Below are 17,046 nucleotides of genomic sequence, written 5' to 3' on the forward strand. Positions count from 1 at the left end.
GCCTGGTGACCAAGGCAACCAAAGCCAATATATAATAGTTCAGTTAAAAGACTAAACGAACCATGAAAGATTTAGAGGACATACAAAGACAAATAGCAATAAAGACATAAATAGCAGCAAGTGGTCGACATAAGAAAAAGACGGCACATCAATAATATCACAATTTTGTACAAAACAATAATGATAAGAAAAAATTAGCATAACTTATAACTAAATTCAGTGGATATGACCACATTGATAATCGATGCCAACATCAAAAAGATATTCAGAAAAACTTGATAATCAAAAAAAAATTTTTTTCTTTTTGGGCACAAAATATGCACATGCATCAAGAGCAGAGTATTGCCTAGAACATCATAAGAAATGTGATAAGCCCATGTTCTCGTTGAGGCCGCGGGGGGCCAATGTATCCAGATGGAATATCCATCTGCTTTCAGCCCGTAGTAGCGCAGTCGACCTATCACCACCTCGCAATGAGGGGGGGATATGGTCTATAATTCTGTAGCGCAGTGATGTTAAAGCGTGCCTCGCTTCAATGAAGTGGCGAGCAACAGGGAATTCACTTGTACCAGCCAGCAGACCAATTCTAATGTTTGAGCGATGTGCTGCAGCTCTTTCTTTAAATTCTCTATTCGTTTTACCTATATAATGGCGTCCGCACGGACAGCCAATCATATAGATAACGAACCGAGTGCTGCAGGTGACCCTATGCCTGATTTTAAATTTCTTCCCTGTAAAGGGATGACAGAAGGAGTCTCCTTGTACCAAAAAGCTGCAAGTGGTACAACCACTGCAGCGATAGCACCCTAGTTTGGAGGTCCCTAAAAAAGTAGGCTGTTTGGGTAACGGAAATCTTATATCATTTTTGACCAAATGGTCTTTAAGATTTTTACCCCGCTCTATCTCTATGTACCTTGATTTCTTTTTACAGCCGTGTGTACAGGGTATGTCGTCATACCTCAAAGACACCAATGCCCTGATATTGAAGTTGACAAGTTTGGACAGACTACCATCGAATTGTGTACTTGGCACGATCGATGTTTGTAGCCTGTATACGTGCATTCCGCACGATTTGGGTCTTCAAGCTACTGCTTTGCTCATCACTGACAACCCTCTGTATACAGGTCCCACTATCTCTTTTTTCATGCAATTGCTTTCATTGACATTGAAGCGCAATTATTTTACTTTTAACGGTAAATTTTACCTGCAATTGATGGGGTGTGCGATGGGGTCCTCGGTGGCCCCATCGTTCGCCAATGCTTTTATGTACACCATTGACAAAATGTTGTTTACAGAGAACCAGGCCATCAGTGGGTCCGTCAGGCTGTACCTGCGGTACATAGACGACCTACTGGTGGTCTGGGCTGGGTCCAGTGAGCAACTGGAGAACCTCATCATACATCACAATGGGACCAGCTCCCCTGCCAAATTGACATACAACATCAGTCAAACATGTGTAAATTTTCTCGATGTCAAGATTGCCTTAAATGATGGTGTCATTAGCACCTCTTTATTTGTAAAAACCACCGACAGGAACAATATTCTTCATGCAAACAGCCACCATCCCATGCCATTAAAGAAGGGTCTCCCTTATTCCCAGATGCTGAGGGTTCGCAGAATATCTAGCTCACCCTCAGATCTGGAAGTATCATTGGACCACATGGTGAGCAAGTTTGAGGCCAGAGGTTACTGTCATCAAGAACTACAGCAATCCAAAAATAAAGTGATGGCCCTTAGCCGTGAACAGGCTTTAAAATCTGTCACCACTGATCGCACTAGTGACAGACTCATTTGGGTTAATTCTTACCATCATAAAAGTATCCAACAAAGACAGATCACTAGAAAATATTGGCCCTTACTTACCACTGATCCGCAGCTACCCTCACTGCATGATAAAAAAATCATGCATGCTTACACCAGGGGTAAAAATCTTAAAGACCATTTGGTCAAAAATGATATAAGATTTCCGTTACCCAAACAGCCTACTTTTTTAGGGACCCCCAAACTAGGGTGCTATCGCTGCAGTGGTTGTACCACTTGCAGCTTTTTGGTACAAGGAGACTCCTTCTGTCATCCCTTTACAGGGAAGAAATTTAAAATCAGGCATAGGGTCACCTGCAGCACTCGGTTCGTTATCTATATGATTGGCTGTCCGTGCGGACGCCATTATATAGGTAAAACGAATAGAGAATTTAAAGAAAGAGCTGCAGCACATCGCTCAAACATTAGAATTGGTCTGCTGGCTGGTACAAGTGAATTCCCTGTTGCTCGCCACTTCATTGAAGCGAGGCACGCTTTAACATCACTGCGCTACAGAATTATAGACCATATCCCCCCCTCATTGCGAGGTGGTGATAGGTCGACTGCGCTACTACGGGCTGAAAGCAGATGGATATTCCATCTGGATACATTGGCCCCCCGCGGCCTCAACGAGAACATGGGCTTATCACATTTCTTATGATGTTCTAGGCAATACTCTGCTCTTGATGCATGTGCATATTTTGTGCCCAAAAAGAAAAAAAATTTTTTTTGATTATCAAGTTTTTCTGAATATCTTTTTGATGTTGGCATCGATTATCAATGTGGTCATATCCACTGAATTTAGTTATAAGTTATGCTAATTTTTTCTTATCATTATTGTTTTGTACAAAATTGTGATATTATTGATGTGCCGTCTTTTTCTTATGTCGACCACTTGCTGCTATTTATGTCTTTATTGCTATTTGTCTTTGTATGTCCTCTAAATCTTTCATGGTTCGTTTAGTCTTTTAACTGAACTATTATATATTGGCTTTGGTTGCCTTGGTCACCAGGCCGTTTTGTTATTTTTTTTATGTTTACATACTCACGTGGTTTTGTATTGTTGCCTAGGTGATCTCTGCGTGTCCCGCTGCGACTCAGCCGCGTGGATGACGTCATTTGGAGGCGACTCCGGGCTGGACGCCGCGTGCCACGCACAGACGCCAGGTATTTAGGTAAGTGCTTTTTTGTAATCGTTTGTCTTCACATGCACCTTGATAAAGGGACCTAGTGGTCTTGAAACGTTGGGAAACCTGCCTGCTGTGTCTACTTATTCGAGTGCCGCCGCCCACACATCCTACTATATTCTGCCTGCATTTGCAGCCAGCACGGAGGGCACCGATTAACTATCTACATCCCTTGGAGGGGTAATTATACTGCCATCCTTTGTGGAGTGCCGACCTCAGAACAATATATATATATATATATATATATATATATATATATATATATATATATATATATATATATATATATATATATATATATATATATATATATATATATATATATATATATATATATATATATATATATATATATATATAGTGATTTGTCGAAAGAATATACTTTTCTGATATAATCCAACCTAGATTTATATTAATTGCAAAGCGGTTGATAAATGTTTAGTATTAAAACAGTTCAGATATTATATGAGACTAACTGTAATGATTTTATACCAGGGCTCGACAAATTTCATTAAAATGTAGGAGCCAGGATGAAAATGTAGGAGCCAGATAAACTAATAATGACCGTGCACGCCATAATGCCATTACATATACCACTTGCCGTAATGTCCATTATACCATATGTTCATTACATATAATACCACATGCTGTAATTACATATTATGCCACATAAGTTCTGCTTACCTACATGCTCGTTGCTATGGGTTTCATGCTTGATGCCAGGGGTTAATATGCTTGTTGCTATGGGGTTACCATGGTCTGCCAGGGGTAAATGCTTGTTGCTATGGGGTTAACATGGCAGGCTGCCAAACCAAGTACTAATAATATTGAGGATTAGGGTTCCTTATGCGGGGGAGAGGGGATGCGGGGATTCCCTAATCTGCACATTGGGGACACATAAGGTAGCTGGGATCCCCTGTTCTGCACTTGGTTACTAGTGACAACTACACCTCATCCTGTGCATCTCTGCGGGTCCCGGATCCGCCAGACATGCACAGTCCCATGACACATCCGTTCTACTGCAGAGAGGGTGCCCCGAGGATTAGCAGGGGGCTGGGGAGCTGCTCTGCTGGCCCTCTGTGGAGCGAGATCTCCACTGCAGCCTGGGATCCTGTGCTCATCGCAACTTCCTCGCTCCTCATAGGTCTCAGCAAGGGCTGAAGGTGAAACACTCCCCGACCAATAGCTGTTTCTGCAGATGCTGCCAGTGCCAGCCAGGCGGCCCCCACGGGGGGCTGGGGGTCCGGATAGACGAGAGATATGCAGAGGATGCATGACACTTAACACTGCTGCTCTCCGCTTAGGCAGGAGCTCGGACACACTACTGCAGCAGACTCCTCACGCCACCCCCCAGAATCTAGTGGCCAGACGGTATACTCTGGTTGCCGTGGCGACCAGGCGACCGGGGTTTGTCGAGCCCTGTTATACTGTAGCTTCATTGTGATTCTTGAGTTCACCACCTATCAGTCTACCGTTATTATGTAAGCCCAGTTAAATTCTCCATTTATAAAGTAGTTTAGCCATCTGATAATGATAGGATATGATATTTAAAAACGATGCATGCAGAGTAGTACACAATGCCTATTATTGTTGGGCGATATCAGCTGTCTGAGCTTGCATCACAGTCACACTGCCATAGGTAGCAATTCGCAGTACTTGTCTCCTAGCACGGCCACAATCGCGGGCATCGTGTGCCTTAACTTTAAGGCACACGATGCCCGCGATTTCCCCATAGGCTTCAATGTTAAAATATTTTAACATTGAAGCCTATGCGAGTCCGACGCGATGCCCCCGATTTGTCCATAGGCTTCAATGTTAAAATATTTTAACATTGAAAATGAGTGCATTTAACATAGGTAAAAATGGGAAATGGCCCAATATGGGCCATTTCTGATTGGGTATGGCCCCGGCATATGTGTGTAAAAAATAATGGCCCCCCATTGTGACTGCCACCCCCACGATTGACGCGAACCCGAAGCGTGGCGAGCGCAGCGAGCTCGTGAGGGGCGGCGGTGCGCGTCCTCCGACATTTCATTCCCCTACTATCCACGTCGGCATGGAGTTGAGAATAAAAAGTGTGGCGAGCCCCGCGAGGGGACGCGGATACCTGTCAAGCCCACGAGGGGCGTCCCTCGCGGGCTTGACAGGTATCCGCGGGCTTGACAGGTATCCGCTGCGCTCGCCACGCTTCGGGCTCGGTGGCTCGCCACACTATATATTCTCAACTCCACGCCGACGTGGATAGTAGGGGAATGAAAAGGTCGGAGGACGCGCACCGCCGCCCCTCGCGGGCTCGCTGCGCTCGCCACGCTTTGGGTTCGCGTCAATCGTGGGGGTGGTGGCCACAATGGGGGGCCATTATTTTTTACACACATGCCGGGGCCATAGCCAATGAGAAATGGCCCATATTGGGCCATTTACCTTTTTTTTCTATGTTAAATGTACTCAGTTTCAATGTTAAAAGAATTTAACATTGAAGCCTATGGAGACGCGATGGACCCGATTTCTCCATAGGCTTCAATGTTAAATTATTTTAACATTGAAGCCTATGGAGAAATCGGGTACATCGCGTCGGTCGCGTCGTGTGCGTTTTGGTATGCACCCGACGCGACCGACGCAATTTTTTCCGACACGACCACCACGATAGAAATCGTGGTGGCCGTGCTAGGAAACAAGTACCCAATTCGCTAGTCATTGGGAGGGAGGGACACTGACACTGCCACACCCATTGCAGCGCCGAGTAAGTCCTGGCTTACTCGGTGCAGTGAACAGAAAGGAAAACCATTTGATGGGAGGGGGAGGGGGTGTGATTGCGAATTTGCAGCAGTGCACATGGGTTGTAATTTACGTGTGCAAGGAGGAGTTTACCGGATCGCTGGGCTCCAAAAACTCGCAGCTCAGCAATCTGAATCGGGCCCTATGCTTTTTGAGACATAGGAGTGTAATATCCCGAGTCTATGTCTAAAGTTTCAGTGTAAACTATTGTAATACTGAATGGATTACCTTGTGTATTATCGGATGATTCAAACTTTTCAAATACTCATCTTTTGTGGCGTTTCAATAAAATAATTTGAAATACAGGTTGAGTATCTTTATCCTACATGCTCGGGACTACGGATTTTGGAATATATAATTTTTATATATACTTACCTGGTCCCCTGGTGGTGTTCCGATGGTCCCCCGACGTCCGTGGTGTCCCCTGCTGGCCTTCAGTATCCTCTTCAGCTGCATCTCCGGTCCCAGGGGTGCATTGTGTGAGCACACCGGTGACATCACTGGCGCGCCCGTGCACTGCACCCCTGGGACCAGAGACACCACTGAAGAGGATCCCGGAGGCTACCGTGGACATCGGGGGACGAGGCAAGTATGAGAAACAAATCCCCCCCCAAAAAATATTCTGAAAAAACACAGTTTTCCGAATATTTAAATATTTTGGTTAGGGGATACCCAACCTGTACTCAATCTTTTGTGGTGTTTAAATAAAATAATTTGAAATATTAGCACATAATACTAATACACCTGCCTATATGGATGATGGAAGGAAAATTAATAAGACAATGGGGATACAATTGCTCATAGCTCCACTAGTACACTCAAAATATATAGACAAAAAAAATAAGCAGTGTATTTTTTTTATTGAACACAAAACCAATGTACATATAGATCCAAAATAAATATATTTCCAATAAGTGCATTTTAGGTAACATTTTATAATGTCTTACCTCCACAGTTGTAATTTTACATTCATTGCAGTCCAAATTGAGAATAAAGAAAGTTTGTATTTTGCGTCCATCGAATATGTAAATGTTGCAAATGCACTGCACCAGTGTCACAATAACCACCCCCCCCCCCCCCCCCCCCCCCCAAACCATTAGCTTCCTGCATGGGAGATAACCAGGATTACCTAGGTTCTAAGCACTGACATCCGCCAGTGAAAAACAAAACTTAATCTAATAAAATGTTCCAAGTATTCAATAACCACAGAGATGCAATGCTGCATAATTATAGAAATTCATATATTGTGTTATATTAACACAGTAATGTGGTTTTTAGACGATCTGCAACACAGTGCCTGTGTTTGGATGCCAAGTGATATATACAGTTTAGCATAGTTGGCTATTTTATTCATTTGATTCCATTGTATATATTGCCAAACACCTGGTTGGAGGTGTGTAGCTTTTAAATGTTGAATAGTTAATAGGGCAGCATAATCGGTCGTATCGCTTACCAAGACAAAAGACAGATCTAAATTTTTTCAATACACTTATTTATATACTACCAACCATCTCTTTTTACTGCCAGAACCAGTTTCTCCAGTAAGCACATAGTTTACAGTAAAATCTCTCACCCTGTAACTGTCCACTCATGAAAAGCAATAACTTAGAAGGAAGTGCAAAGTGGATAGGTGTTCGATTTGAAGGTGGCTCTGTGCTACGTGCTAGCAGTAGGTAGGTGAAATTCTTTGTTGTCAAAAATCAGGGGTCTCTTAGGTGGATTAGGGTCCTTATCAGCTTTGTGTAGAAGTTTAAAGAGCCCAGTTCCAATGTTCATAGGGATGCCCATGATAATGCACTCGGAGACACCTAGAGTAAGAAACAAAAAGGCAAAAAGCGAAGTTTTTTTCTTTGCATACTAAGGTGACAAGTTCGTTGATACTTCACACTCGAGACGACTAGGTCTATACATAGCACATTGTCACACTGTTTATATTTGAAGGATGAACACTTCTAGTTTAAGCGTGCTATATCCTAAGAACGCCAACGGATTTCACAACTATTGGTTTAAAAAAAAAAAAAAAAAATCCAGGGTATACGCACAACAATATGATAATGAAATCATGATTTGCATGTAAATGGTGAGAGAATACAATTTTGTAGTAATTATCTGGGGACACTGGAGTAATAGCACAGGCAGAGTAGCTTGAGCATGTTAAATTTATTGTCTACAAGCTTAGTGTGTGTCTGAGGAAGCCCCAAAGGAGAGTACAAGGAATACATAATGAGAGGGATAGGAGAAGCGAAAAAAGAGGAATACAGACAATGAAAAAAAAGAGCCTAAGAAAAGTAAGACCAGTCTCCGCCAAAAGGCAGAGACAAGAGAATTAATGCAAAAAAGTAATCCTTCTTGATTATTGCATGGGGGACACTGGAGACCAAGGGCATAGTGCAGCAGGAGGAGTACAGGGCACCAAACAATATTTTTTTGCAAAAGACAGCACAGGCTCCTCCCTCCCGCTGAATTATTCATCAATATGCTTTTTTCCTCTTCAAATATATTAGTGGTGGAAACACACTCTAAAGTGCTCTCACTGGCCCTTATTCAGATCGGTGCGGCCGGAGCCGCATATGCGGCTCCGACCGCACAGACGAATCCCCGCCTTGCGTACGGATCGCCACCTCCGTCCGTACGCGGATATGTGGCGATCCGTATGAAAGTGGACGGGGATACGCCTCCTCCACCTTGGGAGCTGCCCCTGCATTCGATGGTCGCCGAACATCGAATGCAGGGCCGCACGCTCCACCAGGTCCCGCAACACAAGACACAAGAAATCTTGTATTGGGGCGGGCAGCTGACATCCGGCGATGTCAGCTGCCCGCCCCCTACACGCGCGTCATGGCCTCATTACCATGCATACGCCCCGCGTTTGCATGGGAACGCCCATGAAACGCGGGGCGTATGCATAGGGAAATGAGGCTAAGTAGCCCCTCACGCCCCTATCCGCCCCCTTTGCGGCGGTCAAAAGAAGTGTGCGGCGATTTCGCCTGCACATGCGCAGAGTGCCCTCTGCACATGCGGCCGTTTCCGAACCGATCAGAATAAGGGCCACTATCTTATCGACGTGCTGATCTATATGCCTTTACATTCAATGACTCTTAAATCAAGAAATTAAATGAGCATGACCTCCAAGCCTTGGCGAAAAGCAGAAAGTGGCATAGCACTCTGGGAAGTCCCCATCTATTCAAGCAGCAGGCTTATCTGCTGGCTTGGGAGACTGACAGCAGCCAGAGCGAGCCTGTCAAAGTCTAGGCTTAGAAGAGGAACCCTGGATTCTGTGATGAAAAAAGGAGACCTAGATCTTTCCTTGTGGGCAAAATGAGAAACCCTTCTGAGGAGCCATAGAAGAAAGAAAATAAGTTTTAGAGGCTCCAAAGAGTGTGAATAGGTGGTCAATAAATGGTCACAGACAGCACTATGCCTCTTATATGGGGTATATTCAATGTTTTTTTGCGAGCTATGACAGCGAGACTCGCTGTTTGGGGGAATCCTTGCCATCATCTGACAAAGAGGGTTAGCCCGGATCATTGAATAGGGTGAGCGGTCGGCACCGGGGTCAAATGGCGAGGGTTGCTTGTTTTCAGTGATCCCCACCATTTAACCCCCTCAACGGGTGCATCGAATACGGCCCTTTGTCAGTAGACTTTATTCAGTAAGGAGGTGATAAAACACTCCTCATCAAGTACCCACAATAAAAAAAATAAAAAAAAGTTTTATATAGAGAAGTACAGTTTAATAGAAAACATACAGTTTAAAAATTTACAGTTATACAGTTTAAAATTCCAATATAATCTTCAGGAAACAGGAGAACACCCCAAAGGAGCAGAAATTACCAGCGGGAGTGGAACGGACACAAAGCGTATGGCTGCCAATGCTGTAACCCCTCGAAGAACTTAAAATAGGTCACTGTGATCCTGTGCTAAACTAGAACATTTTTCCTCCAAATCTTGCAAGAAACTGTGCAAAGTAAAAGAGAGACCAGCCTCCTGGGAAACCATAGAGGAGCTACTAGTAATAAATTCCACAGGTGTAACCAATACCAACACACACACACAATCCAACCAAAGTGTAGGTGTGAGGATGTGAGAGCACAGAAAATAAAGTAAACCGCAAATAAAAGAATAAATGCTTAACCATAGGTCTAATTTTTAAAACGGCTACTGAGTTACAATGAGCAACTACAATGGTACTACAAAAAAAAAAAAAAAAGTAAATGGAGTTCATTAGGGGTAGAGCACTCTAGTGTTCATTCTAGCACCCGCCATCTTTGAAAACCCATGCAGTACCTCTTCCCTGCCTGGGGTGTCGCTGTCTGCTGTGATGTTTCTAGCACAGGTCTGGTTTGCATATCAGTGCTGATATACAGACCACACTGTGCTAAAAGCACTACAGCAGACAGCGACACCCCAGGCAGGAGAGAGGAACTGCCATTCATATTTGTGAAGATCCTGTATGAGAGTAGGTGTGCAATTAAACAAATAAAGCTACAAATAAAGCTACGCCCTTAAGATGTAAGGTTATCATTTGGCAGTCATTTATAACGGCCATGAAAGAAACGGAAAGGAAAATAACAAAACCACGTCTAACAAAATCAGTATGTAGCAATTACTATAAAAGCAGAAGCAAAGTAATATGTTGTCTTGTGTCTGAACAAATAAAGGGATTAATAAAATGCCCATCAATGTTCCTGCCTTAATAAGCCGTCACACACATTTTTACAATGTGGTAAAACACAAGCAAGGAGCGCAGAGCTATAAACTCCTATTTGCACAGTTTAAAGGCCACAGTTTTCAAACACCGTTCTAGATCAAATATGGCCGCCTACTAAACAAACATGTTTTGTGTATGGGCAATAAACATTGCTCACATTTATATTATAATTGGTCTTGTTAGAAAACGACTCTACTAACCACAGACTGAATCTTTTTGGCCAAAATAAGCTGCATCAAAGAGGTGGTCCGCAGTCTTCTCAAAGGAAGCCAACATCAAGACGCTTTCCTTCATTTTTGCCAGGCCGAAGCGTGTGATGCCAAGCACCTCTCCCTGTGATGAAAGCCAAGGATTGCCACAGATTTACTATTGACATACAAATGAACAATATAGCGTGATTACTCAGAATAGGAGGCTGCTGGATTAGGCCTCACCTTATAAGACATGAGATCCCCCAGTAGCATTACATGTCGACGATCAATACTCATACCGTGATTCACCATTGTGTACTGGATCTCATTTATAATGGTGGAGCGGGCTGCTTCAATACCAAGAGTCTTTTCAACCTGATGAAATAGATATATAATATATTTATATATAATATCACGGATCTTACTTCACAATACCTACTAGAACACAATAACTTCTGAATCCTATATGATAAAAGGCTAAGCTGCTCCTTACATCTGGGGGGGATTCAAGTGCTTTGTGCACCTGCAGACACTAGGTGGGGTTGAAAGAGCAAATCTAGTGTGTTTCTCTGTACAGCCACCAATACGGGTGTGTTACGTTATGCTTGTTTTGTTATATCAATTTAATGGGTTGGTAACTAGTTTAGTAATATTTCTAGTTAGTACAGCTTTAACAAAAGTATTGAGTAATAACAGAGCACAGTGTGATTTAAGTATGTCATACTCTGACCACTGTGAACAAGACCTCACCTCGTAGGTATTATTGGAAGTGGTATGGGAGCCCTTCACTCCATGGGTGGCCATGACAGCACGCATGTTATCCCCTTCAACCAACAGTTTATACTTCTCCTTGCCACTCTGTTCATCAATGTGTATTACGGCACGTGATACCTCCGGGATGCCCTGTACTACCACCTGCGGAGGAGAAAGGATGGTGAACAGACGGAAATGCTGGTTCTTCAGCCTGAAACCAGACCATTTACTAATGACAACAGGCCCACAATGGAAAAGATGTCCATGAAAAAAGTACTTTATATATATATATATATATATATATATATATATATATGAAGAGGACTGGTCATGGAGCATTGCAATTGATATTTAATAAATGTAAGCAGACATGGAATAAGGTTACACCTGTTTATACATCAGTAACTAATATCAAAGTGCACTGTCCAGGGGGTAAATTTACGAAGATGGGAGTGCTATTGGAAATGGGATGTTGCCCAAGGCAACCAATAAGATTGTATTCATTATCTTATAGAAGGTGCTAAATAAATAAGAAGAATCTGATTTGTTGCTATGGGCAACATCCTATCTTCAATATAACTCCCATCTTCGTAAATTCACCCCTAGGAGAGAGACTAGAAACATGACATAGGATTTCCAACAACTTACGGAGGTATTCAATCTGTGCCGATATTTCCAACAGGGGGAAATATCAGCGCTCCGCTATTCAATGCTGCCGTTTCCTATAGCATTGAAGGCGGTCAGATTCATCTTTTTTTTTTTTTTTTTAAGTTGAATCTGCTTTGACAGATATGACCATGGATTGTCGAATCCACTGCCATTTTCCAGCAATCCGGGTCTGTTTTCGCAGATCCACAGACTTTACGACTGTCGGGTTAGTGTCAGAAGCCGATGAAAATGAACGGTATTCCGACTGTCGGAACATTCCGGATTGAATACACCCTTATGGCCTTTGGGCTTAAGGGGGGTATTAAGGGGGTCTTTGGGCCCAAATCAAATCTGAATCGAACGGTTTTCAGCAACATTTGATCCCGACGCAAGCTCCCGTTCAGTCTATATTGAATAGAAAAACAGACTGTGCAGGTAAAACTATATAGTACAGATATAGGGCCTAATTCAGACACAAGACAAATTTGTTCTCAAAATGGGCAAAACCATGCTGCAGGTGGGGCAGATGTAACATGTTCAGAGGGAATTAGATTTGGGTGGAGTGTGTTCAAACTGAAATCTAAAATTGTAGTGTAATAATCAAGCAGCCAGTATCTAACCTGCACAGAAACAAAATAACTCCCCAAAATCTGACTCTCTCTGCACGTTACATCTGCCCCACCTGAGAAAAAAAACTTGTCCTACGATCAGATCTGAATTAGGCCCATAGTACAGATCTGTGCTATATAGTCACAATTGAATGGGTGCACAATGCCGTGCGATTCGATCCTGATCGAATCGGGATTGAACAGAAAAGGAATCACACCATGTGTACGGGGCTTTAGACCCCTAAGTTATGTACATGATGTGATGTTTGTTGTATACCAAGTTTTCTCTTTCAGTTTAACTGTTGCACTTAATTTTTCCTTTTAGAGTAAAGCTACGAAAGCTCAATGGAAAAAAAAAAGTCACAATCATTTGGACCAGAATATTTTTAGGTTGGGCGAGCAACAAAAAAAAAAATCTCAGTTTGGTTCCCCTAAATTTCTATACCACAACACAAAAACGGATATATAGGGCATTGTGCACTCAGAGACCCCATTACTTCATATAGCTTATGTATCCAATACCCTACAGACTGAGGCCAGGGTGTGGGGTCTGGGGGTAATCAGACGGATGAGGATATCATGCATCTTGTTTTCTAAATTTCTCAAAGGGAAACTTTTGGCCTAGGAGAGTAGATTATCTGATTATTATTTTTCTCTAGAGAGTGCTGTGAATCAAAAATTTGGGCCCCACTGCAGTAAGGGACCCTATCATTTTACTCAGGCTGCAAATACATATGCAAAAGCTTTGACTAGTTTGGGATTTTCTTTTTCACATAATCACATAATTTGGATTTTTTTCTTCGTATTATTCAATTTCCAGTCAATTTTGACCACCTTAAATCTCAGAATATTTTTTTCACCAACTGGCTAAAGGCTGCAGTGAGCTGGAGGGTGATAATAAGTGATAGAGAAGCCGCACAAATACACAGTGCATTACCCCACACAGCAATGTCCATTAGCACAGTACACTAGACAGTTAGCACCCTTATACATGTTACACCACACTAGAGTCCCTTATACACATCATACCAAGGTAGAGACCTTCCTCATTACTCCTCCTCATAATCATAAGTGCTTCCCTGCACTGCATGGTAAAATAGCTGGATATATTGTGGGATACAGTGCAGGTTTAATAAAGTATGGCATGTTAGATACAGTATGGGTCAGATACAGTGATGGATACAGTGTGGGCTGGATATAGTGCAGGTTTAATCAAGTATAGGTTGGATACAGTGCCAGGTGGGATTCATTCCAAGATACGAAGCAGGTTGGATAAAGTGTGGGATACAGAGCGGGTTGGATAGAGAGCGGGTTGGATACAGAGCAGGATACAGTGTGGGTTGCATACAGTGCAGGTTGGACACAGTGGGGGTCGGATACACCTGTAGTACACTTACTGTGACAGGGGGTATCAGTGGTGGTCACCTGGTCAGAATATATATAGGTCACAGCCTTATATGAAGTAAACACATGTTGCTCTGTAAATACTGTAGTACGTTATGAGTACACACTTTACTGACAATTTCTTTGCTTGGGATAATCAAGGTGTTTCAGCTACATGCTATCCCAGCAAAACCTGTGTTTTGAGTATTAGGGTAGGTACGAACCTCAAATTTAGTTGTCATTTTAATAGGATTAACAAGTTTTCCCATACACTCACCTTCGGGAGCTCTTCTTTAAGGGACTGCAAGACATAGTACATTGAGCTCTTGTTGTTCTCTCTTGGTGTAACGCAAACAACTGCCTCACCATGCACTGCAATGTCTCCTGGCTTCACTCGCAGCTTAGACATGCAGATGGAGTATCTCACAGTCTCTGCATTTACCTGTAACACAGCAGCACTTATATAATATAGCCATGTAGGGTAGGGCAAATTAGAGGGTCAAGCACAGACTTCCAACTTCACTTACCTCAAGCCTTAATAACCGTATGCGCTCCAGGGAAAGCTTCACCAGTAGGAAACAATCATCAGGAAGAAACACCTCTTCTATGTACTCCGATATCTGTAGGGAGAAATGCATAGGTGAATAATAAGGGTTGGGCAGAAGCAGCCAGATGCACTACTCAGCCATAGAAGATCGCTCACACACTTAGGCATCAGGCCTGTCCTCTTTCTGACCTGCACTTCAGTTCCAGCATTGGCTCAAACAATTCACAGAACCATTAACCAAACCCGGTATATTTTTATATAAAAGCTATTTGAAGGTTTACAAATGTAACTTAATACATACATATGAAAAGACAGGTTATAAGTAAGAGAAAAACATTGAAGGAAGCCAACAATGCTTACTTCTCCTAGTAATGTCTTCTCAATCCTTCCTTTTACAAGACGGGCAAAGTCGGAGTCATCATCTACGTCGAGCTGGGCAGTAATGATTGGTGTACTGTAAAAATATTGGAAAACAGCGTCAGTTGCCCACGGCAACTCCCATGTCTGTAAACTGAGCTTACACTCAGGTCAAGCATAAAAAAGTCTTCACAAATCCGACTCTTCTTGAATCCATTATAGGACACCAAATAAACACAGGAATATATGTTGCCGCCATAGTTTCCATGATACCCCTGATTGTAAACATCACGCACCTGATGTTCTTAGAAGCATTGATGATCTCCTTGATACGAGGCACGCCCAGAGTGATGTTCATGGAAGCAACCCCAGCAAAATGAAACGTCTTCAGGGTCATCTGCGTTCCTGGCTCCCCGATGCTCTGAGCACATAGGGCGCCCACAGCAGAACCTGGCTCCATTTGAGCTCTGATAAAGTAAATAAATCAATGACAATAGAGAATACGCAATCAATACTAATGTTCTAACCACGTGGAAACACAAGAACACACACATACAGAGATCTCAAAAATGACACTACCATTATGCACTATAAGCAGGCCTGCACAACCTTTAGCAATCAAGGTGTAGTAACACTACAAGTCCCAGCATATCTGCAATGCAGGGGCTCGTAGTTTTAGTACACCCACACAGCCAGAGATTATCTGGGTCAGTAATAACATTACAAAAAGAGAAATCATTGTTAATATTCAAAATGACTTGACAGCTCTTACCTCATGTACTTATCCCGACAGGTCTCTAAAAACTTTTCCAGCTGAGTAGGGGTGATCCTGTCAAGTTGGTATAAAACTCGAGGCTGCACAAGATTTTAACACAAATTCTAAAAAATCAACACACATAATTCACATAAGGAGCTACAGTACAGACAGCCCTCAATGTGGAACGGTATGTGCAATTAAATTGAACACTGTGCTTATGTTTGTGGCACCACCATGAACAATTGTAATTAATGTGAGGAACTGGTTCTATAACCAAACTGAGTATTGCTGCTCACGTTCAGGCTGCTTGACATAAACTTGTGTTTAGGCTATGCCTCAACTCCATTTCAAAGACAAAAGTAAGCAGGTACTGTATGAAGAGAGTACAAAGTTCACAACATAGATATGTATCATAGAAAGGCATTTGGGGTTACGTAAAATGTTATAAAAACATACAGGCCAATCCCTTTGCTTTTCTTTATTTTTTTACGCCATAAAAAAAACGTAGAACTCTTTTACACCAAAATCCCGGATCCGATACGGTATTTGGAACACTGTTCCAATCCAGGTCGGATCCGGGATTTTCCCCATTTACACTGTGGTGCTGACCCACAGTGTAAATGGGGGCGACGCTTGGAGATGACAGTCTCCAAGCGCCGGGACCTCCATGCTGGGGGCAAGCCCAGCACCAAGGTGGGCTATTGGGCTGCCTTCAGCCTCAGTACACCCCCTAGCCACCATCCAGGAGGTGAATATATGCTTCACACAGGCATCTAATCACCTCCTCCCCAGCTCCGCTGCTGTACTGTGCAGACAGCGGTGGAGCTGGGGAGGAGGTGATTGGATGCGCCAGCCCGCCCAACCTCCATACTGACTGCAGGATGCTGCCGTCCGGAGGTTGGGCTCCCCCATTGCTGTAAATGGGACCAGAGTCCTCGCAGTTTCTTGGTCTCCAATTGGGTTTGTTACACAGCCAATTGGGTTTGTTACCTCTGTAGTGCCATTATCGTTGATTCCATATTTATCTCTGGTCTTCTTAATCTGATCTGAAACTCCCTTCACAAACTTCCTGATTTCCTGGAGGATTACAGGACAACAAGTTACAAACAAGCAGTGGTCAGATTGAGTGGTCATTCTGTAGCTGCTATATGTCACTACATTATGGAATGGTTGCATAGAATTTTACTGCAAAAATCCTTTAAATCAGCGAGGTCCAGGATAAACAAGGAAAACATTTTTATCAACGGTTAAGTCACGTGATGAATACTGTAGCATATTTGGGCAAAAAAAACAACTGGTGGTCAGTGACTGCGTACCATAGTCTAGATCA

General features: G+C 42.9%; 1 protein-coding gene across 2 annotated transcripts in view; it reads right to left on the reverse strand.

The window, feature by feature from the left end:
• Nucleotides 1-6,840: 6,840 nt before the first annotated feature.
• POLR3A (RNA polymerase III subunit A) overlaps nt 6,841-17,046 on the reverse strand; it is a 43,935-nt gene continuing 33,729 nt past the window's right edge. For both annotated transcript variants that reach the window (XM_083146258.1, XM_083146257.1), the window contains exons 22-31: nt 16,707-16,793; nt 15,732-15,814; nt 15,256-15,426; nt 14,963-15,056; nt 14,583-14,675; nt 14,333-14,497; nt 11,414-11,578; nt 10,907-11,038; nt 10,673-10,805; nt 6,841-7,570 (exon numbers count right to left, since the gene is read on the reverse strand). In XM_083146258.1, coding sequence (XP_083002384.1) covers nt 7,419-7,570; nt 10,673-10,805; nt 10,907-11,038; nt 11,414-11,578; nt 14,333-14,497; nt 14,583-14,675; nt 14,963-15,056; nt 15,256-15,426; nt 15,732-15,814; nt 16,707-16,793 — 1,275 coding nt within the window. In that variant the 3' untranslated portion in view covers nt 6,841-7,418. The remainder of the gene's footprint in view (nt 7,571-10,672; nt 10,806-10,906; nt 11,039-11,413; nt 11,579-14,332; nt 14,498-14,582; nt 14,676-14,962; nt 15,057-15,255; nt 15,427-15,731; nt 15,815-16,706; nt 16,794-17,046) is intronic.

Source organism: Crinia signifera, chromosome 6 (assembly GCF_055691185.1).
Source record: "Crinia signifera chromosome 6, ASM5569118v1, whole genome shotgun sequence".
NCBI lineage: Eukaryota > Metazoa > Chordata > Amphibia > Anura > Myobatrachidae > Crinia > Crinia signifera.